The sequence below is a fragment of the Physeter macrocephalus genome, chromosome 2 (assembly GCF_002837175.3).
Source record: "Physeter macrocephalus isolate SW-GA chromosome 2, ASM283717v5, whole genome shotgun sequence".
NCBI lineage: Eukaryota > Metazoa > Chordata > Mammalia > Artiodactyla > Physeteridae > Physeter > Physeter macrocephalus.
This window is the reverse complement of record NC_041215.1, coordinates 11425920-11446874: the sequence shown is the minus strand read 5'-3', so window position 1 is coordinate 11446874 and position 20955 is coordinate 11425920. Positions and strand designations below refer to the sequence as shown.

Sequence of the window (20955 nt, the reverse complement as noted above, 5' to 3'; positions counted from 1 at the left end):
CGGGTGGTTCTGAACCCTAAAGTCTCCCACTATTCCCCACCTGGGATGCCCACTTATCTCCCTGAGGTCCTGATGTCCTCCAGGCCCTCCACTGGCTGCAGGAGGCTGCTCTCAGGGACACAGGGGGCAGGGAGGCTATGGAGGGGCCACGGCAAGGGTGTCAGCCAACAATAGTGCCTTGCAGATGTCCTTCACCAGCTCTGCTGCTCACTGCACCCAGTCACACTGATGGGAGCCAGGCATGGCTGGACAGCATGTTCCCCACCACAGAAACCCAGTATTCCTCATGATGACGCTGCCAGCAGCACAGCCCCAAATGCAGGGATGCCAGTTCCATGGACTTTCCTCTCTTGGAGAGGTGAGTGGTGAGTCCCTGCTCTGGATCTGGATTGGCTTTCCTTCTGAGGCTCTGCTTCCAGGGGACTTCATAGGGGTAGGGCTTACCTGGGGGCAAGGCTCACCTTGGGGTGGGGCTTACCTGGAACCCGGGATCAGCCAGTCAGACCCCAAAAAGGAAAGGGACTCAGCCTGCATTTGGCATCTGACCAGAGGCAGGCTGGGTTGGGGTTCACCCAGGCTTGGGGCTTGGCCCTGGAACTCCAGAGAGGGTTTGCAACCTGGGAGAAGCTCTCAGGGCCTGCCTTGGGCCTGAGGGAGGCTGGTAGACAGCAGGATCACTGAAGTCTAGACCAACGTGGCTCCTTGATGGCAGCAGCTGTTTCCCCAACTGTGCTCACCTTTGCTCCCCACCAAAGCTACCACTGCAGGCTTTGGCCAGCATCTGGATAATGCCAGGGCCTGAGACAGGACTACCCCTCTGTCCTTTGAGCTACCACCTTGGGCTCTAAGCATGCAGGCCTGGCTGTTCTTTGTTCTCATTCAGCCATATCCCTCCCCTCTGGGCGGAGCCTGTCGCCTGGCACAGAGTGGCACCAGTGTGTCTCCAAGGAGCTGCAGGGGCTCAACCTGGCCCTTGCTCCCCGGATGGTCCCTGCAAAGTGGTTTCCTCTCCCAGCCATCCTAGAGCTGAGCCATGTGTCCCCAGAGGCCAGCAGTGGACACGTACACACATGCATATATGTATACTCACACATATGTGCACACACCACACTCCCACATACATATACAAGCACACACACATTCATGTGGACATTCATACACATATACATGTGGTTGTAAACAAAAGTTCGTTTTATTTCACTCCCTTGGGAGGCTGTGTCTGAATTGGAGAGGGGCCTGGAGGGAAGAGGCTGTGGTGGGAGCCTCAGAGCGCCTTCCCCTAGCATGGCCAAAGCCATAGCCCCTCACCACCATCCTGCTGGTCTGAGTGGCAAGGGAGGCGGATGTCTTTTCAGAACTTCAAGTATGTCCCAGAGGAAGGGGTCACGCCAGGCCAGCACAGGAGCTGGAGAGGGCATGGTCTCATCCACCCTGGGGCCCATGCGGGGCCTGAGCCCCAGATCTGCCTGGGCAGGGAACAGGAAGCAGGGTGCAGGTCCACCTGGCACTCGAGGCAGCTCATGCTTGGGGCCTAGTGGGGGTGAGGCAGGAGGTGGTACAGACCAGGGCTGGGCGCAGGGGCCTCTGCCCACTGTGGTCTCTGTTTTCCCTTCTGTACAAGGAAGACCTGGCATTGCTTCCAGCTCTGCAAGAACCAGAACCTGGGCTAGAAGAGTGTGGGTGCTAGGAAAAGAGTCCCATTTGCTGGGCAGGGAGTGAGGACAAGCACAGTACTCCCCAAGACCCAGGCCAAGCACCCCTGGGCAGTCATACATGGGCTACTGCCGGGAAAGCGGGGCAGGAGGGGGTGGAGCTCTCTCCTGGAGGGCAGCCTTGTCCTGAGGTGGCCAGCTGGGTGGCTCTGGGAGGGCAGAAATGCCCCAGCCACAGTCCCACCTACCCATCGGGGCTTATGGATCAGAGCTGGGGACCAGTCGTGATTCCCAGGCCTACCTTCCCCACCCTATCCTGGATGAAGATGGGGCTCAGGCAGGGAGGGGCAGTGATGCAGAGCAGGCTGGTGCCCTCCGCCCCCTCCCGAGGGGGAGAGCAGCCACCTGATGGGGAGGAGGAGGGCAGGTTGTGCTCTGCCCCTTAGGCGGTGTCCAGCCCCTAGACTTCCTCCAGAGCCCTCCACCTTGGCCCTGGTGAGGAGGGAGGAGGGACAGCAGCCAAGGCAGGCCTCAGATCCACACGGTGGTCTTACCCTCCCTGCTGCTGCTCGCACTGCCCTTCTCCGAGCCCATCCTGGGTTTGGCCACTGGCCGGCCCTGGCCCCCGGCAGTGCCCCCCGACGTGGCACTGCCCGACCCGGAGGCAGGGGCGCCGGCCCTCGGGGGCCCCCGGGCGGTTGCTGGAAGGCCAGGGCCTGGTGGGCTGTCGAGGTCCCCAAGCGACCGCCGGTCCTGCAGCGCCTGCAGTGCCAGGTTGGCCAGGTCCTGATCGTGGGTGCGTGCGCGCTCAGCCGCGCGCACCACCAGGCTGTAGTCTGGCGGGCAGGCCAGGCCCGAAGGCGCGGCGGGGAGAGCACAGGGCTGCTGGCGAGGCATGGGGCCAGGGGTGGTGGGCAGGGGGCGGCGGCTGCGCACAGCGTCTTGCGCGCTGCCCAGGCCCAGGTGCGCCATCTCACAGAGGTTGAGCACCAGGCAGAGGCAGCTGACCACGTACATGACCAGCAGGAAGACCGTCTTCTCAGTGGGTCTCGACACGAAGCAGTCGACCACATGCGGGCAGGGCTGGCGGCTGCACGCAAAGAAGGGCCGCACCTCAAAACCATACAGCAGGTACTGGCCCACCAGGAAGGCCACCTCGAAGACGGCCCGTGCCACCAGCTGGGCAACGTACACGCGCATTAGGCCCTCGCGCTGGATGCGCCGCCGCCCGTCATGCTGACCTGCCGGGCCTGGGACCCCAGTCGCCTTTGGGTCCCCTCCTGCGCCCTTGGCTGCACCCGCGTCCTCAGCCTCATCATCTTCGCCCAGGCCCTCGGCCGCCCCCGGATCCTCGTCCTCTTCACCCAGGCCCAGCATGGGCTCCTCTTCGCCCAGGTCTGCGGGCTCGGGCCAGCCCGGGTGGGGCGGTGGGGGCAACGGCAGGGGTGCGCGGGGCGCGAGGCGGCCTGGTCGGCGGCGAGAGGCGCGGCGGCGCTCATCCTGTGAGGCGCGGGCCAGGCGGTGCACGGCATAGCCCAGGTACATTACGGAGGGCGTGGAGATGACCACAATCTGGAAAACCCAGAAGCGCACGTGGGACAGGGGTGCAAAGGCGTCGTAGCAGACATTGTCGCAGCCCGGCTGCCGTGTGTTGCATGTGAACTTGGTCTGCTCGTCGGAGTAGATGGACTCACCGCCCACCGCCGTGAGCACGATGCGGAAGACCACCAGCACTGTGAGCCATACCTTGCCCACGAACGTGGAGTGGTTGTGGATCTCTTCCAGCAGCCGCGTCAGGAAGCTCCAGCTCATGTTGGTCATAGGGGCGGGGGATGGGACCTGCAGGCCATGAGCAGGAGCTCAACCTGGGGCGAGGGTAATGGGGGCAAGGGCTGGTGGGTTGGAAGGGTGTACAGTGGCACCTGGAGCCCCTCCAGGAGCGCCGCCCTCACCCAGGGTCCTGACCCTGCCCTAGGAGGCCGGGGCCTCTGCAGCCAGAGGATAGACCCTACAAGGACAGACAAGGGGTCACCTTCTCTGGCTGAGCACATGCCCTTGCTCCCCCCAAAACCCAACTCTAGGTCCCTGTGGCCTGGAGCAGGGCCAGCCCTCGTGCCCTCCCCCAGCTCTCTAGGAAAGCCCAGTGCCGTGCAAGCTGTGTCCCTTACCCAGCCTCTGGGGACCTCACCCCAGGCCCTGAGAGCCACAGGGAGTCCACTGGGTGAGCTGCCTTCGTAGGGCCAACCAGAAAACGGACCAGCCTCGCTCAGAGTCTGGGCCTCACCTCAGATGCCTGCTCCCACCTTGCAGCACCCAGGTTGCTGGATTCCTATTTCCAGCATGCCAGGGGCCCACCAGGGGCTGGGCCTGCAGCCTGCTTGGCCCCCCAGCTCCTCAGCCACTCCAGTCCCCCATCAGCCCACAGTTCTCCAGGCCCCTAGACCCAGTGGCCCTCAGCCCCCAGCCTCCTAGTCTAGCCTTCTCATCACCCCCTAATCCCATCCATCCCCAGACCCAACGGCTCTGTCAGCCTCCAGGCCCTATAGCCCCCAGCCCCATCAGTTCCAGACTCCCCAGCAGTGGGCCCCCCCTTCCTCCACATCCTGAACAGGGGCTCTGGTCCCTCTGTCTCCACAAACGACCACTGCCATGCTCCTTTGCGCCCCCCCACCCCCGCCACTGGCCCAGCTGTACCAGGGGCCGAGGCCTACCCTCCAGGCTGCTCCTGCATCTTGTTCCAGCACTCCCATGTCCTCTGCATATCCTGGCTGGGCGGGTGGGGTGAGCCCAGGTGTCTGTTCAGGGTGGCACCACGTGCAGCGAGGCCCACAGACACTGTAAGGCACACGCACAACCACACTCGGGCACCTGTGACACTCGGAGACAGCCATGTGGCCACTTACCACGTCCCAGACCAGTGCTCCTTCTAGATCAGCTACCCCTGAGTGAGCCTGTACCTAGAAGGGGCTCCGTGGGCAGGACCACACACCCCTGTACTCCTGCACCTCTAGGGAGGGGGCTGCAGCCTCCTAATGCGCACCCTCCCTCCTCCACACCAGTACCTGCTCCTGGGTAGTTTGGAGGCAGGAGACCCTTGAGTACCTGATGCTTTTGGCACCCTCCTTCTGGAACAGGCCTGGGAGGCAGCGTGGGCAGGTGTGGAATGGGACAACAGGGGCATTCAGGGCTCCGGGCCCTCTTTATGGAGCTGGGGCCTCTCCCGGGGCAGGGGGTGGGGGCAGGAAGAGGGGGCAGCCGGGGTTCCTGGGGAAGTGACCCTATTTCCTCACATCTGTGTGCAGCGCCCCTCTCATAGCCACACACATGCAAACACTCACAAGTGCACATGCAAATACGTTCACTCAGACACACACGTGCATACATATGTATACACACACTCACTTGTGCAGTGCACTCATGCACAGGCACACACATTTACAGGTACACAGACTGGCACGTGCCCAGCCCTTCAGGGCCATCTTTGAGATACCTCTGCCTCAAGGAGGAATGAGCACGAGGGTCTTGATGTCCTCAGCTGGCTGTGTTTCCTCAGCTCTAACTTCAGCTCTCTTTCAGGACCTGTCCCCAACCCTGACCTCTACAGTCCCACATCCCAGGAGGCTGAGGCCTATAGTCCCACCATGCAGGAACCCAGAAAAGGAATGGCAGAGCAGCCCCCACTTCTCTCCCCTCCAAGATGGAGCCCAGTGGAGAAATGGGAGGGAGGGTGGGGGTGCCAGGGCAGTCCCGACGCCTTCTGTGTGGTATTTAACAACTGGCCCTCGGTGGAAAAGCCTTGGTGTAGTGTTTACTGACTCCCGTGGCGTAAATGCTCCCACCAGGCCCATGACCAGCTCGAGGAGACACGCATGGGGGCGGGGAGTGGGGGGTGGGGGCAGGGTTCTTGAGACCAGCTCTAGCATGGCACTGGGTGGACCCTGCCCTGGGGTGTGAAGGATGGCACTTTGCCCTGGGGGGGCTGACCTGGGTGCAGTCAGAGCCCCCCCAGAGATGAGTCGTGTGGAGAAAAAAGGGTGCAGGCCCTGCAGGCTGTCAGCCGAAGGGGACAGCCTGGGCAGCAGGAAGGGTGAGCAAACCTCCTCTCTTCCTTGCCCCAGTGCCAGTGGGGGAGCTCAGGCACCCTCCGGGTGTGGAGCAGAGGCTCTGGCTCTTCAGACCCAAGGGCCCATGCCTGCGTGCTGCGTACACGTGTGTGCAGGGCCTGTGTCACACACGCAGTTACGGCGGGGTCATTCCATGGTCAGGGGGCTGATGCTGACCAGCTATGGCCTAGAGGAGCCCAGGTCCTCAGTGCCATGCGCAGGGGTCCCCCAAATCCAGACTTCTGGTGCCAGCTTGCTGGATCGGCACATGGATGCCAGCAGGCACAGCAAACCCCAGAAGACCAGACCCAAAAATTTCCCTCCAAAGCGTCTTCCTCTCAGATGGGCTTATCCTGGACGCCTCTCTGCCCAGCACCCCCTCTGCTTCATCAGCAAAAACCCTGAACCGGACTCCGCCGGGTCCTGCCGCTCCCTGGGCCTGCCTCGCTTCCGCCGAGCACCTTAGGAAGCCCATCGACCTGTGCTCCTGAGACTCCCCCCGACTTTGCAGTAAAATGCCAAGCGCACCTGGTCCCAACGCACCAGCACCCGCATTCTGCTCCCATACAGGCGGAAACCACCCCTGCTGGGGCTTCTGCTACGGCGCAGTCCCACGCGCGTCCACTCCCCGACCACACTACCGCTCCACCCCACCCCACGCTGAGCCCTGCCCCCTCGTCCTGTCTCTCCACCCGATTGCCTCTGAGGCCAGCCCACCACCATGCTTTTTTAGATTGTTGCCCAAGGTAGAAAATGTATGAGACCCCACTGATACAAATGATACAATAACTAACTAAATGGGGGAGAAGGGAATTCTGAATAATAATTCATGTAGTCACTGTGACCTCAAGGAGGGTGCTCTTCCGGAGAGCACAGCAAGGAGGGAGGGAGGGGTACAACCTGACAGACATCATCACCTCAGGCAGGTGGCCGAGGTCCCCACCTGCAGGGAGGAGCCAAGTTGAGAGCACAGACCTTGCTGCCCCGGAGGCTTCTTCCCAAACCCTCAGCCCAGGCGATCACGAGATATATTGACACAAGTTCCAGGAGGGGCTTTTACAAACTACCTGACCTTCAAAATGCCAAGGGCATCAGTAACTAGGGAAGTCTGAGGGAGTCACCCCCAAGAGGGACCAAGGAGACACGAGGACAGTCACCCCTCCCCCTGGGGACCTTGGGACAGCAAAAGGACACATGGAAAAGTGAGGAATCTTTGGCTAATGGCAATGTATCAATATTGATGCACCAGTTGTGACTACCACATCACTGCGGAACTGGGTTTGGGGGCAAATGAGAACTCTCCCTGGTCTCTTTTATAGCTTCTCTGTAAATCACATGCGTTGTAAAATAAAAAACCTTATTTAAAATGGTTTCCTACTCCATCACTTCAAGTTCCCTCTCCCTGTCCTGTCCCATCTGGAACGTATTTCTCTGTGTCTGGAGGCTTCAAGCGCAGAGCTGGGAGTTTTGCTTGTGACCTGTCCTGGGGCTGTGGGGTGCAAGGACCCCAACACAGAGATGGGGCAGAGTGGGCGGCAAAGGCCAGGCCCATGGCTGCCCAGTGCTGATGGGAGGCAGTCAGTGGGAGCTTTGCTCTGGGCTGGGCCAGCAGGAGAGGAGGGTGTGTGAGGGGGTGCTGGCCCCTCAGGGAACAAGGCCCTGGCATTTGCTGGGACCTTTGTTCAGAGGGAATCTCACCCAAAGCTACATGTTAGAGCAAGTGCAGGTGGGGGCCACTCAAGTGGGATCCAGGACGAGATTTGGGGAGAAGGGACCCAGGTGCACCTGGGTGTCAAGGTCTGGGAGGGGGCAGGCCTGGTAGTGTTCACTAAAGGGTGTGGGGTCGGGGGAGGGAGGGGCGACTGGGCAGGGTGCAGGGCACACATGGGGGATCCCCATGAAGGGGGCTGGGGTCATCTTCACCAAGAGTTGCCCAAGGAGGCACCCTATTGGGAGGAGGGTGATAGGCAGGCACCATGGGCTCCAGTGGGCATCAGGATGACCTGTGCTGGTGTGAGCTGGGCCCTGCACACCTGGTTCTGGCACCAATGGAGTGGCTCCTGCAGGGGTGGGGCAGCTGGGCTCTCCCCACTTCAAGCCCCTTTTACCCCTGGGTCTGAACAAAGGTCCTGGGCTGGTGGGGGGCGGGGGTGGTCAGAGGCTGAGAACCAGAGATGCCCAGTGCCTCCTCGTGTACTAGTGAGGTCAGGGCCTGCCCAGCCATTTCCTTCCCATCTCTGGCCCAGCTTCCTCCCATGTGACCCCTCTCATGGTTGGGTGGACTTCCTTTGGCTGAGGTGGGGCTGCCTTGCTGCCCCCCCACCACACCCCCGGAGTGGAGTGCTCAGCTCACCAAGAGGACTGGTGGAACCCTTCCCTGGGAACCTGGGTATCTCAGGCAACCTCTTCCCCCTCCTGAGGACTCAGATTCCTGCATGCACCTGGCACTGGGTGGTCCCTCCTCTACATATGAGTACCTACAAGTAGCCCAAGGCAGACTCAGCCCTGGGAGACTTAGGGCCTTAGATCAGGGACCAGGGGCTGCTCCTGCAATCCACCCACCTCCCAGGCTAAGGTCTCCCTCCTGCTGCTTGCCCACCCACCCAGTGAAGTGCCCTGTGGGGGACAGTTCTTACTCAGAGAGTGGGGCTGCAGCACTTGCCTTGCTCAGTCCCCAGTGCTGTATGCCTGAAGAAATCTGATTTCTCTCCACCTCCACTAGCCCCCAGGCCTCCCAATGGTTGCCTCCCTCACAGCCTGGCCTTAGGATGCCCACGAGGTCTCCCCCTTGTCAGTTTTGTAGTGGTTCTGTGGGTTGTCTTCCAGGTCCCTCTCTCCCTGTGCCCCTGTCCTGGATGCCCCAGTTGTGTCCTGCCTGAACCCCCTGGCCACTAAGAGGTATGCACCTGCCCCCAACCCAGGTGCCCAAAACCCAGACCCCAGGCCTGGGGACCCTCTGCCACATCCACCCGCCCCCAGCAACTCCAATGCACACCACAGTCTCCCACACAGTGTAGATACCAGCTAGTGGCCAGGTTCCCTTCCCAGTCCCCTACCCCCATTTCCCCTCCTGCAGGCACCCCAAGATGGGGACACAGGCCCCACTGGGTTGGGTCCCAGGGAGCCTGGGGCTCTCAGCACAAAACCCATATCCTCACAGGTCCTCAGGAACTTCCTAACCTGCTCTTGCCCACTTCAGAGCTGACCATGTCTGAACTCCCTCCCTCTTAACAAATGCATACCCACACACTTATACACGCATTTGCACGCCCACACACTTCATCCTCACGCTCAGGCACACACACACACTGCTTTCTGCCTTGTACCGCTCCAATGGCCTTCCTCTGGGAAGCTCCCTCCACAGCCAGAAGAGTGAGGTGTCCCTACTGCATGCTCAGTGCCCCCAATCACACAAACGCTCAGCAAATGCCAGTAGAATGATTCAATGTCTGAGGCAATGGAGCCCTGCCTGGAAGCTCTGGGGAGGGTTGGTGTAAACCTGAGGTGGGAGGCCCCTGCTCCCTCCCAGGGCCTCTGGAGGTGCAGGTGGCTGGGCTGGTAACCGCTTCCCATGGTGACCTTAGGACATGGCACTCTGGGTCTGTGGAGGAATGAGGGGGCCCCCCTCTCTGCTCTGCTCCAGCCTGGAACCCAGGAAGTGAGGGGCCTCCTGCAGGAGGGGAGGGTGTGGTGGGGACAGGCCTGGGGAGTGAGTCATGGTGGCGCAGCCTGGACTGCTCCTGCAGCCAGGCCAGGAACTGCTGCTACAGGGAGGCCTGGGCCGTAGAACCCTGGGCTTCGGCAGGGGGAGGTGTCATGAGGAGCAAGGGTGTGAGGCTGAACCAGGACCCCTGCCCAAGCTCGGTGCCCCCTCAAGGACCTCCCCAGGCATTGCTGGCCAAGGGCAGGACACTGTGCCCCTCGGACCCCATGCGGTGCCCACATTTTCAACCCCTCCTTCAACCCTCCACCCTGATGCGGCCCAAAACGCCGCGTTAAAGCCACTGCAGGCTCTGCCCCCAGTGTGTGGCAGTGTCACTTTCTCTGCCCTGCATACCCCCTTCCTGCCCTGAACACCTGTTGTGTCCACCTGCTCCTCCAACAGCCGAGCATACCGCAGGACCAGCTGCCGCCCCTCAGCCGTGCTGCCCCTTGTTGGGACCCCAGCCCAGTCCCGCTCCCCATTCTTGTCCAGCCACCCTGCACGCAATCCGCATCCAGACAACTCACACCTGTGGCGCAATGGGTGCTGCTCCTGGAGAATAGGAGTCTGTTCTGCGCAGGACCTAGCAGGCGGCCACAAGGGTTTAGGAGGTGCCCCCGGCCACATAAAGGCTAAACCAAGAGCAGTGTGGACAGCAGGCAGGTGTACCAACTACAGCTTGTCTGCCCATGTGGAAGAGGTGGGGCTCCCCAACCTCCCCCCAGGGCTGAATAGCCCAAGGCCCCAGCCTCTGGATACACTGCAGCTGCCTAGCTGGCAGGGGCTGGCCAGTCCCACATGGCCTGAGGGGTCCCACCCCCTTCCCCCCTTGCTCATTAGCTGGCCTGAGCAGCTTCTGGGGGAGGGGGAGGGGCAGACTTCTGCCTCGACCTCCTCCTACCCTTGAGTCTTACTGCAGCTGAATCACCACCCAGACTGATGGCCCTGTGAGGGCAGTGGGCCTGAGATGGACAGACCCCCAGAATGGAGGGTCACCCAACCAGGCTCAGCACCCGTTATCTCCTGGGGTTGGCTGTTCCAAGACAGTTGAGTCCAGGCCCCTGAGACCTTGGGCCCAGAGTGAAGAGGGTGCTGCTCAGCCCCAAAGGGTACCCCAAACCTGGTCCCCTGGTGGTACCCTACCTTTTCCAGGCCAGGAAAGAAGTCCTTCTGAGCCCTTCCACCTGCTGGCCGGCTGGACACCAGCCCTCCTGAGGGTGTGCACCCGGCTAAGTCCAGGGCCCGACCCAGGGCCACCTCTCACCACCAAGCACAATGTGGGGGGAGGGCCTTCAAGGGCTCCATTGTTCCCCCTGAGGCTCGGGGTCTGAATCCCTGATTGTGCCTGGGGCTGGACGGGTCCCAGAGAGGGAAGCAGTCTCTCCCAGGCTGTACAGTAGGTCAGGAGGCAGCCCAGCCCCACCTCACTTGCCCCCAGGCCTAGGGGCTGCCCAGCGCCCCTCTGCCCACCGTCCAGTGTCCAGGCCCAGCTCTTGCCTGCCCTCCGTTGTGCATCTGGGCTTTTGGATGGAGCCCAGCCTTTCTATTTCTGCCTGGGCTCCCTGCCTCCTCCAGGTCTGCATCCACCATCTGTCTGGGTTCCACCGTAGGAGCATGGCCTGGGCATGGACCAGGGCTCAGGCGAGTGCCTCCTGTGCCTAGTACAACTCAGCTGCCCCGACTTGAGATGGGCAGCTTTTGGAGGTATCTTCTGAGACTCCACAGAGCCTGGAACCCTAACAGAGGCCCCAAGGTGTCTTCCCTGGGCTGGCCTCTCCAGGAACATTAGGGCCGGCCAGACCCCCAGTGGGCCATGCACAAGGCCCCCAGATGCAGAGGTCCATCCTCTGTAGTCTCAGTCCCTCTTCAGTATGCAATGCCTGTCCCTCTGCTACCATCAGCCCAGCTCAGGGACCAGGAGGAATGGTTCATGCAGGATGAGCCCCCAGGACCTTCTGACCCCAGCCTCAATGGCAACTCAAAGAGACAGTGGGGGATGAGGCCCTGCATCCACCTGGTGGGAGCCCTGGGCAAGTAGCATGCAGCAGCTCAGGAGCAGCCCTCTTTGGGGGCCGGCAGCCCAGAGCAGCAGATGTCAGATGGCTGCTGCTGCCCAAGGACCTCCAGGGGCTGGCCAGTTAGGGTGTGGGTGCCAAGAGCAGGGTGGTGGGGGGGGTGGGTCTGGAGTGGTGTACTGTGGCCCCACCCACCCAGGGCCATGATCCAAGGGCTCAAGGACACTCTAACCCAGCAGTTCTTTATTTGGATGTTGGCCCAGCTTCCATGGGAGGGGGGTTGATAGGGCAGGGTGGGGAGGAAGCCTAGAAATGGACATGGGGAGAGGGGGTGAGAGAAAAGTCCTCCAGTCACGGTGGGGGAGTGAGGGAAGATAGGCAGCACCCCAAACCCTGCGTGCTGGCTGAGGTGAGCAGAGCCACCACGGAGACCCTGGCCCGCTGCGGGTGGGTGCCAGGCCCTAGGCCCCACCTGAGGAGTTATAGCCGGGGGACCTCCTCAGGAGTGATCAGTTGCTTGAGCCTTCTTTATTTCCTGCCGGGGAGAAAGGAAGAGAGGCTGGGAAAAGGAAGAGGGTCTCGCCCAGGGCCTGGGGCCGCCATATCACCTGTCCCAGCCTGTTTTCCCCGTTTGCCAGACAGAGGTCTGAGGCCCCACCTCCACCCCCAGCCCACCTCGGAGAGCGCCTCCTTCAGGGCCCAGTAGGCCTTGTCCAGACTGTCGTTGACGATGATCAGGTCAAACAGGCCGGGCTCCTTGCCTGAGGGTGGGGGCAGGGTCAGTGAAGGCTCTGGTGACAGAGGGGGGGTCCGGGGACCCTTCACGTGGACCACAGCGCTGGGTGATGGCTCCAGCCCTCCTCTGCCCCTTGCTGGATGGGACTGTTCTACTGTGGGGGTTGGAGAGGGTCCAGGGACACGAAGTGATAGGTGCCCACACTTACTGCTCTCCATGTCAGCCCGGGCAGCAGCCAGACGCTTAGCCAGGCTCTCCTCTGTCTCTGTGTTCCGTTGGCGCAGCCGCTGCTCCTGAGACAAAGTATGAAAGTCAGAAGGTCAGAGCCTCCAGGGTTTCCCCCCCGCACCGCCCTCCTCCCTCAGTCCCCACCAGAATATCCAGTGAGGGTGGCTGCACAAAGACGTAGATGGGCCGCAGGTCGGTCTTCTTGATGTTGCGCACGCCCTGCAGGTCCACATCCAGCACGCAGATGCGGTTCATGGCCTGCACGGCCCGCACAGCTGCTTTGCTGGGGGATGATAGGAGGGGGCCTGCTCAGCTGTGGGCTCCTGAGGCCCTAGCAGCCCCCATGGCCTCGAAGAGCCTCAGTGGGACCATCACTGCCCATCCCTTGCTCTGGGCCTCTCTGGGGGTGCCCACAGGGGCCCACCCTAACTGTGGCATCTGTTCCCTCTTTCTGGAAGTATTCCCTGAGCAACCCTTGCACGAGGGGGCCCTCTGCTGGTCTGATGTGGCGGTAGGGAGGGGCACCTTCAGACCCTAGCCCAGGGCCTCTCCTTCTCCTGGCACCTGCTCCCAGGCCCCACACCACTCCATCACCCCAATCAGTCCCACCCACCAATCATGCCTCCAGAAGCTTCTGGCATCACCCCCTGGATCGTGCCCTCAGGCTAGCTATGGCGACCACCTCCCATATCCTGCATGCTGGGGCCCTGCTTGGAGAGGGATGCCCTGGCTATGGCCCCCATCGCACTACACAGCACGCCCTTGCGCTTCCTCATCCCCTGGCCACCCTTTGTAGGCCTTGGCGCCTCACCCTAGGGTCACCACGTACCATGTGCTCCTCATCCACTGGGGGGACTGCCCCTCAGCGGGCATTGTGTGTCCCAACAGTGGCCAAATGACCCCACTTGGCAGCCCACCACTCTTCCCATCTGCAGCTGGGGCAGAGTATGCTGGGTCCTGTGGGGTCCCTGCCTCACCCAGCTAGGTGGCTCAGGGACAGGCTATGCACAGAGGCATGCCTGGCCCTGCCTGCCTGTGTCAAGGCACTGCTTCCAGGCCTTGCAAGCCAGGTGCGAGGAGCCAGAAAGACCCCGTTCTGGTTCGTTGTTGGGAGGGGCAGCGGCTGTTGTGCCAGGGACCCTCTCAGGCTACCCCAGGGGTTGGAGGTGGGGGTGGGGCACAGTGCAACCTGCCGACCTGTGAGACCCAGGTCCTCCAAGTCCTCACTGCATACCAGCCCCTTGTGTGGCCCACTGTTCTCAGAGCAGCCTGGCCAGGTAGACACAAGTGGGGCTGGGCCAGGAGGGAATGGCCTAGAGAGCCCTGACTGTGGCTGCATCTTGACCCCTGGGGGGCTGGGTCCCTTGCCCCAACTGCCCAGATGACCCATAGAAAGAAACCCCCAACCTGGGACCCAGCCAAGGGGAGATCCCCTGCCCAGGGCCCACAGAGAGATACCCCTGCCTGGGCTGCCCACTCTAGGTTCCTGAGAGAACTGGAGAAAGGGAAGGCCCCAAGCATGGCCCACCTGGTCCCATACAAGTTCCCTGAGAACTCAGCATGCTCGATGAAGTCTCCGGCGGCAATGTCCCGCTGCATCACCTCCCTGGTCACAAAGTAGTAATCTGCAAAGGAGGAGGAGCTGATGGGGAGACTGAGGCCTCATGCATCACTCTGACAAATGGAGGGCTGCTCCAGTCCTGTGCTCGAGCACTGAGGCCAGCTGGCCGAGCTCACCTTTGCCGTTCTCCTCTCCTGGCCTCGGGTCCCTTGTGGTGTCTAGGAACAGTACCAGTGACTGACTTGGGACACCTGGAGCCCCAGGCATCCCATCCCCAGGGCCTTGCCCACAGGGCCTGGCTCAGCCCATCTGGGGGTGTGGGAGAGGAGGCTCCAGGTTAGGGTCAGCAGTGTCAGGGCTTCCGCCCCACCGTGTGGGAGTATGGGGGACTTCAGGGCATGTCAGCAGGGTTCCCCGCCCCCAGCTTCCTTGAGACCCTCCCCCACCTCCCCTGGGGCCTCACGGGACACGCTGAAGCCGAAGATGCTGCCGTGTTCCTGCAGGAGTCTCTTCAGTAGGGTGCTCTTCCCAGCCCCTGAGGGTCCGCTCACGACAACGGGCCTTGGTCCTGACATCCCTGTAGCGGGGGACGGGGGAGGCAAATATCAGCAGGGACTTGCTCCCTATGGAAGTGGGCGAGGTGGCTGCAGTGCCCCCACCTCTGCCCCAAGTGAATTCACCCCAGAAATTGGGCAGAGCTGTGGGCAGTCACTCAGAGCCATGCTCAAACCCTGGCTATGCCTCCCTTTGAGTGTGCTACCTGGTAATACATGCACTGACCACAAATGTGTGGCCTCCCCAGCTGTCCACTCCTATCCCACCCTCAAGGAGCTCCTGGGAGGGCCATGTCCGGGTCCCAATTCCTGTGTCTCCTGGCACCACACCCCAGAGGTGCCCTTGATCAAGGTCAGTGGAACCCAAGCCCTGTTCTGGGAACTTACACTGAAACGCAAGGGGCTGACCCCAAACGACCACAGCTTCCTGACTCCCCTCTCTGACACTTGGGTCTCATGAAGCCAGCAGGAGAGCAATGGGTGCCACCCTCCTAGCTCATAGCACAGGGCTCAGACACCTGCCACAGGTGAAAACGCCGAGGGCAGGAATAGTGGGGGAGCTCTGGAAGCATCAGCTTAGCCTGCTCTGTGCCCATCGGATCACCCCAGCACCCCTCATACAGGACCTACCTTCTGCGTGGGGTGCAGCCTCCGAGCTCACCTTGGGGCTGCTCGGGATGAGCTGAGGAGAGTGGTAATCCTTGCCTGCTCCCCACCCTCTAAGCACTAAATCTCTCCCAGGGCAGCCAGCACCACCTGCTCAGCAGAGGGCAAAGGCTGATCCTCACCCTAGAGATGTGCACTTGCCCACCCAGCCACGTGAGCAAGATGGGCTGAAGAAGGTCAGGTGCGTCGGGAGCCTCAGAAGACAGGAATCGAGGCAGGCACTGAGCTAGGGGGCTGGGAGACTATGTGTTTCCCCGAAGGGAGACTCTGGGAGGGCGTGTGGTGAGCTGGCCTACCCCCTCAGGGCTCTGTCTGTGGGGTGCCTGGTAAGGTGTGGAGGAGCAGTTAGTGGCCAGCAGACCAGCGACGAGGCCCAGGAGGGACAGGCCAATCTGCTCGGGGACACCCAGTCATCTAGCCCAGGGCAGCTCTCCAGCAGGGCCCCAGGTGGGCACTGCTTTCCTAATCTGCAAGGAGGCCAACCTGGGTAATCTGGCTAAAGCACAGCTAGCTATTCTGGGACCATCATGCCATATGCAAACACCCTGGAGAAGGAGTCGGGAAACAGATACGCTCCCCTGCTGAAAAGAGATAGAAGAAATGGACCCAGAGGAGCTCATCAATTATCTGTCACTTCTAAGTGACCAGTTCTTAGTTCCTTTGTCTCTTCCAAGTTTCCTATTAAAATAGTACGCCGTTTTTATCTAGCAACAGTCCCACTGGACTCTCAACTCCTTTCTGGTGTCTTGACTTTCCCACCCAGACAAACTGCCACCATGCAAATGCCCACACGTGTGTGTGTCTGACTCCAAGCCCACTGCTGTTGCTGCCCAGTAGAGCGCAGCACCCTCCCTACCCTAAGGACTGGTGCATGGGAAGGTCTCATCTCTGGCTCACTGTTGGCCTTCACAAAGTTCCTTCCTTTGCAGAATGAACGTCCGTCCTGAGGGCAACCCAGCCCACACCCCTGGGTCTGTCCTGACTTCTAGAGAGTGAGTGACCAGGGTTGTGGGTAGAGCTATGTCGGGGTGGAGGGGCATAGGAGGACAGAGGAGATATTGGGGGCCAGTCAGTCGCCGAGCAAGGTTGCTGCTCCTAGAGGAACCCTGGAAAGAGGAAGGCTATGGAGGCTGGGGTCTGCCACCACACTGCCTGGCCTCTGGACTGTGCCGAGTCACCACAGCACACACACTGCCTCCCCACCTTGCAAGCAGAGCGGCTGTGGTTGTTCAGCAGCGTAGGTCTTCCCAGGACCTGGCAGCATGTAGGCGCCACAGGAATGTGAGTTTCTCCAGGGTGGGGACAACATCAAGTGGACACGTGGCAATGCTCACAAGAGATGGACCAGAAAGCCTACCTGGGCCTTGCTCACAGCAACAAACCCTCAACTCAGTGGATGCAGCTGGTGCCTTCTGGACCCAACTTGGGGTATCCACCTCCAGGGAGGGGAGGACCCATCCTGCCTATCTATGAAGAAGCCCCTCAGGAACACTATGCTCCTTTGCCGTGTGTCCAACTTGAACAGGCGCCCCGCCCTCACATCCCACAGCCCCCAACTGTAAACCTGCCAGCAACACCCAGAAGCTACATGGTCTTGACATGCCCTGTGCCTCCAGGCCAGCACACAGGCCCCTAACATGTTTCCCTGGCAGTTCCTGCCCTGTTCCCCATGCCTGCAATTATGGCCAGATGTTGTGGTCATAAGCTCTAACATCTGGACACTGCAAACCTACATAGGGAAGACATGTCTTCAATCAGGACCAAACACTACACATGGAAGTCCCAGCGCCTGAAACCCTCAAGGAGCATGCTGTGCACAAGTCTTACTCATCATCTTACCTAAAAACACTGGTTTCTATCTGGCTTTCTACCCTGTGCATGAGCACGGCACCTGCATCCCACTGAGACCTCTCATCCCCAGCCCAACAACCACTGGCAGTAAGCAGCAGGTATGTATGCATGCATGGGGATCGGCTGATGGCTGCAAAGTTCACTCCCTGCCTGGGTCCGAATCATCACCCTACCCTGCCAGCCCACTCCTCACAGGGTATCCTCCTGAGCCCCAACCTGCCCCTCAAGTCCAGGCCCCAGGCCTTCCCAGTGCTGGCCAGCCATCGTGCCCTCCTTCAAAGGTTACGATACTGATGACAAGGGGAGGGGGCACCCACTGCCTGAGGTGGGTGGGATCCAGAGTCCTTCCTCTTGTGGAGCTCTTCCCTGAGGTCACCTCCTCTTAGCACAAGGGCCCGAACCACAGTGACCACGTCGGAGTGGCCTAGCCCTGCAGAAGGCACTTGGGGAGTCGCTGGGCACTGGGCTCCACCCAGTGATCATGGTGATAGAGTGCTCACTAAAGCCACCTTTGACAGGAGCACACTCAGTGTGGGACAGACCTCAGGGCCTCTCAGTCCCAGTGATCAAGTGTGCCAGATACCCCTGCGCCTGATTTTGGCCCCAGCAGCTGGTAGAACTGATTGGCAGTTAGGAATGCTCTGTATTCTCTATTCCTTGGCTATTCCACAATTCCGAACCCCAGCTTCCTGGCAAGAAACTGGAAATTTCACAAGGACAGCAATAAGGATCAGGGATGCAATTTCTGTAGGAGTCGCTGGTGCAAGCCTGTGCATTCTGGAATGCTCTCTGCTGGAACTCCTCACAAGGAGCTCCTCAGGCAGCACTGGAAGGCTTGCCTCGAGAAGCATTTCCTGCTTTCCTTCCTGCTTCCACCTGCCTTCCTGCCCTGTCCCAAGGGCTGGGCATGGCCACCACCCCACTTCCCTCCCCATGAGACACTAAGACAAGGTGCAACCCTCTGAGGATACAGAGAAGGGAAAGTCAAACCCCACCAGCCCTCTTGCAAAACACAAGCCACAAGACATGAGTTGATCTGGGTTAGGATAGCTGGTCATGCCCCATCCCCCAAACAGGCTGTGTGGGACAGGAGAACTACCCTGGCCTTGGCCTCAGGTGCTCCGTGTGTGGGACATGTCCTGGCCCAATGACCTTAAGAAACCACTTAACCTTCAAGAACCTGACTTGAAGTGGGAGAGCCACAATGCAGCCAGCAATTTTCTTCTCACTTCCTCTCCCGGCAGTGGGGTGAGACCATGCCTTCCCTGAGAGGAAGCTTGTCCTTCAAAAGTGTTGGCAAGAAGCCACACTATGGAGGACTCAGGCCTGTCATGGCACTACGCAGCTGCATCTGGATCTCTTTCCATCAAGGAGAAGAACCGCGATTCAGTCCCACATGAGATCCTCAGTTCTAGCCCTAAGGGAAGGCAGAGGGGGCATGAAAGGGAAAGGGGTCCAGGACATACAAATCATGGAGCAAGAAAAAGCCCAAGCCCTTCTGGTTGGGGCAGGGTTCACTCTCACAGAGAGGGGAACAAAGGCCAAGCACACCCAGGCTCAGCCAGGGACCAGGGAAAACCAAAGCCTGGAACATGCAGGCTCAGCCAGGGACCAGGGGAAATCAAGGCCCAGCACGCACAGGATCAGAGAAGGACCCAGGGGGAACAGAGGCCTGGTACACAGGTTCAGCCAGGGGTCAGAGCCCGACTGAAGGGCACCTGCCTCCATACCAGTGCCCCAGCAGCTCACCCTCTGTGCTTCCCCTTTTCTCCTTGAGGACTGGGGTCACTTCCTTCCACCCCCAACCACATCATAATACCTTCCTTCTTGCTCTTCCTCAAATCCTCTGAACGTGTTTCTTGGGCTATGCTAAATGTGATGCAAAAGATGGAGATCAACAGTTCAAGTGTTTAAAAAAAAAAGTTTGGGTGTGGCTGAAGAAAAATGTACAACTTCAGAACTTGCAGAATCTGCTACTCAAATAAACTGCTGATCTTACCAGTTCCAGACAAAGGTCAAGGGCTGGATCAACGTGTTCTCAGAATCTAAAGAAAAGCCCAGGCAAACTACACCTATCACAGGTGTGGCACCAACCCAGATCACAAGCTGGCCTGGTGTGTGCAGGCAAGTGTGTGGAATTCTTACAAGAAGAGGGCAGAGTGGGGACTCACGTGGCAGGAAATTCAGCTTGTCAGTGATAAGACAGGAAGCCACACCCACCCCGCATCCCTCCTGGTGCTGAAGGTGAAGGTTTTCCTGCGTCCCTCACAAGTCATGGTCTGGGAAGTGAAAGAGTGACAGAAAAGTCCAGAAAAGTCCACATTTGGCCAGGCATGCTGCCAAAGGGCACTCACAGGGGACTCGTGCAAGGCTGACCATGAGAAGCACATCTTGGCCTCCCTCCTCCTGTCCCCGTGGGCCTCATCCCACACTGGCCAATCATCACCTGAGCTTCCACCTCCTCCACTCCTATCAAAAGACACTGACAGCACGTGAGGCGGCACACCTCACTGCTCCTCCTTAAACCAGCATCTGGGTGGAGACTCTCTCCCTCTCACTGCTCCCAAAAGAACGTCTAAAATCAGCAGATGGACAGCTCCAGCAACCCAGACTTGAGGTGTCTTGTCCTGAGGGAAGCTGAACCTCAACTACCATGCCCACGAGTCAGGAAGGCCTGCCACCAACAACCTGCTCCTGCGTGGAGTACCCATATCTGCAATGTCCAGCAGCGCTGGGCTGTGGGGCAGGCCAGGAACCTGCAGCAGTCCCAGGGGCCCTCTTGGCTGCGAGTCCTTGGAGCAGTCAGCTCCGCCCACCTAGGACGCCCCTGCGTTTGCAATACTTGGGAACCAAACATAGCACCAAAGCTGGACCACCGGGAGGGTTTCCCAACTGTTATCTGTGCTGCTCCTCTTGAGCTCGGGGTAGACTACATATTTCTACAGACCGGGTGAGCTAATCGGGACTTCTGCGACTCTGCCATACCAGGGGCAACCTAAGGTCCTTCAAAACCCTGATCTCGCAGGATTTTCGGCTCTGCTGTGTGGCCCACCTTCGAGAGGGGTGTCAGGCTGCTTCCCCTCTCTGCCCCTCCGCATCCTGCGGGGTCCACAATGGCATCCAGCATGAAGTCCTCAAGCTGCAGGGGAGCTGCAGCTGTTTGGAGCTTCCCGTGCCAGGAGAATTTCCTCCTACATTTTGAGGACCGACACAGGGGAACCAGCTTTTAATTTGTCGAAGTAAAATAGTAACTACCAAAAGCAATTCTAAAACACAGACACACGGGATACAACTTCAAAGCGAAGAAAAGCCTCCCTGAATTTGCCTCCATGAGAAGACGCACTACCCTCTCCTTGTCTACCCCGCTTTGCTTACCCCGAGACCGAACTCTGGAAACCACTGAGGACCGACGAGGGCAATTTCGGCGGCTGGCGGGATGACAGAATTCACGAGCACAGCCCCACGAATCCCTCAGGCAGGTCCACGACACCGGCGCTCAGCACGGGCTCTGGCGGCCCCTCGCACGCAAGCAACGGCGGTCCCCGCCTATCCTCCGCGGATTCAGACAGCGACACGCGAGCCCGGGGCCGGACTCCCCAGGAAGGCCCTCCCGAGGCCTGCGCGCGCCCGGACCTCCGCCCCCCTGCGAGGGGCGCCACTCACCGTCCGAGGGGGCCCGGCCCAGGGCGGCCGCCGCCAGCCCGGCCAGCGGGCGCCGCAGCATGAAGGGCCGCCGCCACCGCCCGCGGGGACGTACGTCACAGAGCAGCGCCGCGCCGGCCCGGCCTCTCTCCTCCCCTCATAGAAGCACTTCAGCGCGGCGCCGGACCCGCCTCAGCCAGCGGGCTAGCTGGTCGGAGCTGCGCCGGCCTCGCCCCGCCTTTCA

At 60.4% G+C, this 20955-nt stretch overlaps 2 protein-coding genes across 6 annotated transcripts; both read right to left on the bottom strand.

Annotated features, from left to right (window-relative positions):
* Nucleotides 1–1173: 1173 nt before the first annotated feature.
* Nucleotides 1174–3488, bottom strand: GJC2 (gap junction protein gamma 2). The gene has a single exon (XM_028495595.1). The coding sequence runs from the start codon at nt 3471–3473 to the stop codon at nt 2184–2186; it is 1290 nt and encodes a 429-aa protein (XP_028351396.1). The 5' UTR covers nt 3474–3488; the 3' UTR covers nt 1174–2183.
* Nucleotides 3489–11694: 8206 nt separating this feature from the next.
* On the bottom strand, nt 11695–20889 carry GUK1 (guanylate kinase 1). 5 transcript variants are annotated; one of them, XM_028498431.2, is made up of 9 exons: nt 20445–20708; nt 20122–20260; nt 14462–14575; nt 14175–14216; nt 13966–14062; nt 12582–12720; nt 12418–12502; nt 12149–12234; nt 11695–12008 (listed from the first exon to the last, which is right to left on the bottom strand). In XM_028498431.2, the coding sequence occupies exons 2-9, from the start codon at nt 20165–20167 to the stop codon at nt 11973–11975; spliced, it is 645 nt and encodes a 214-aa protein (XP_028354232.1). In that variant the 5' UTR covers nt 20168–20260; nt 20445–20708; the 3' UTR covers nt 11695–11972. The 5 variants fall into 5 exon arrangements, with proteins under 5 accessions (XP_028354232.1, XP_007113981.1, XP_007113984.1 ...); XM_007113919.4 differs by lacking the exons at nt 20122–20260; nt 20445–20708 and adding an exon at nt 20733–20889; XM_007113922.4 differs by lacking the exon at nt 20122–20260.
* Nucleotides 20890–20955: the final 66 nt, after the last annotated feature.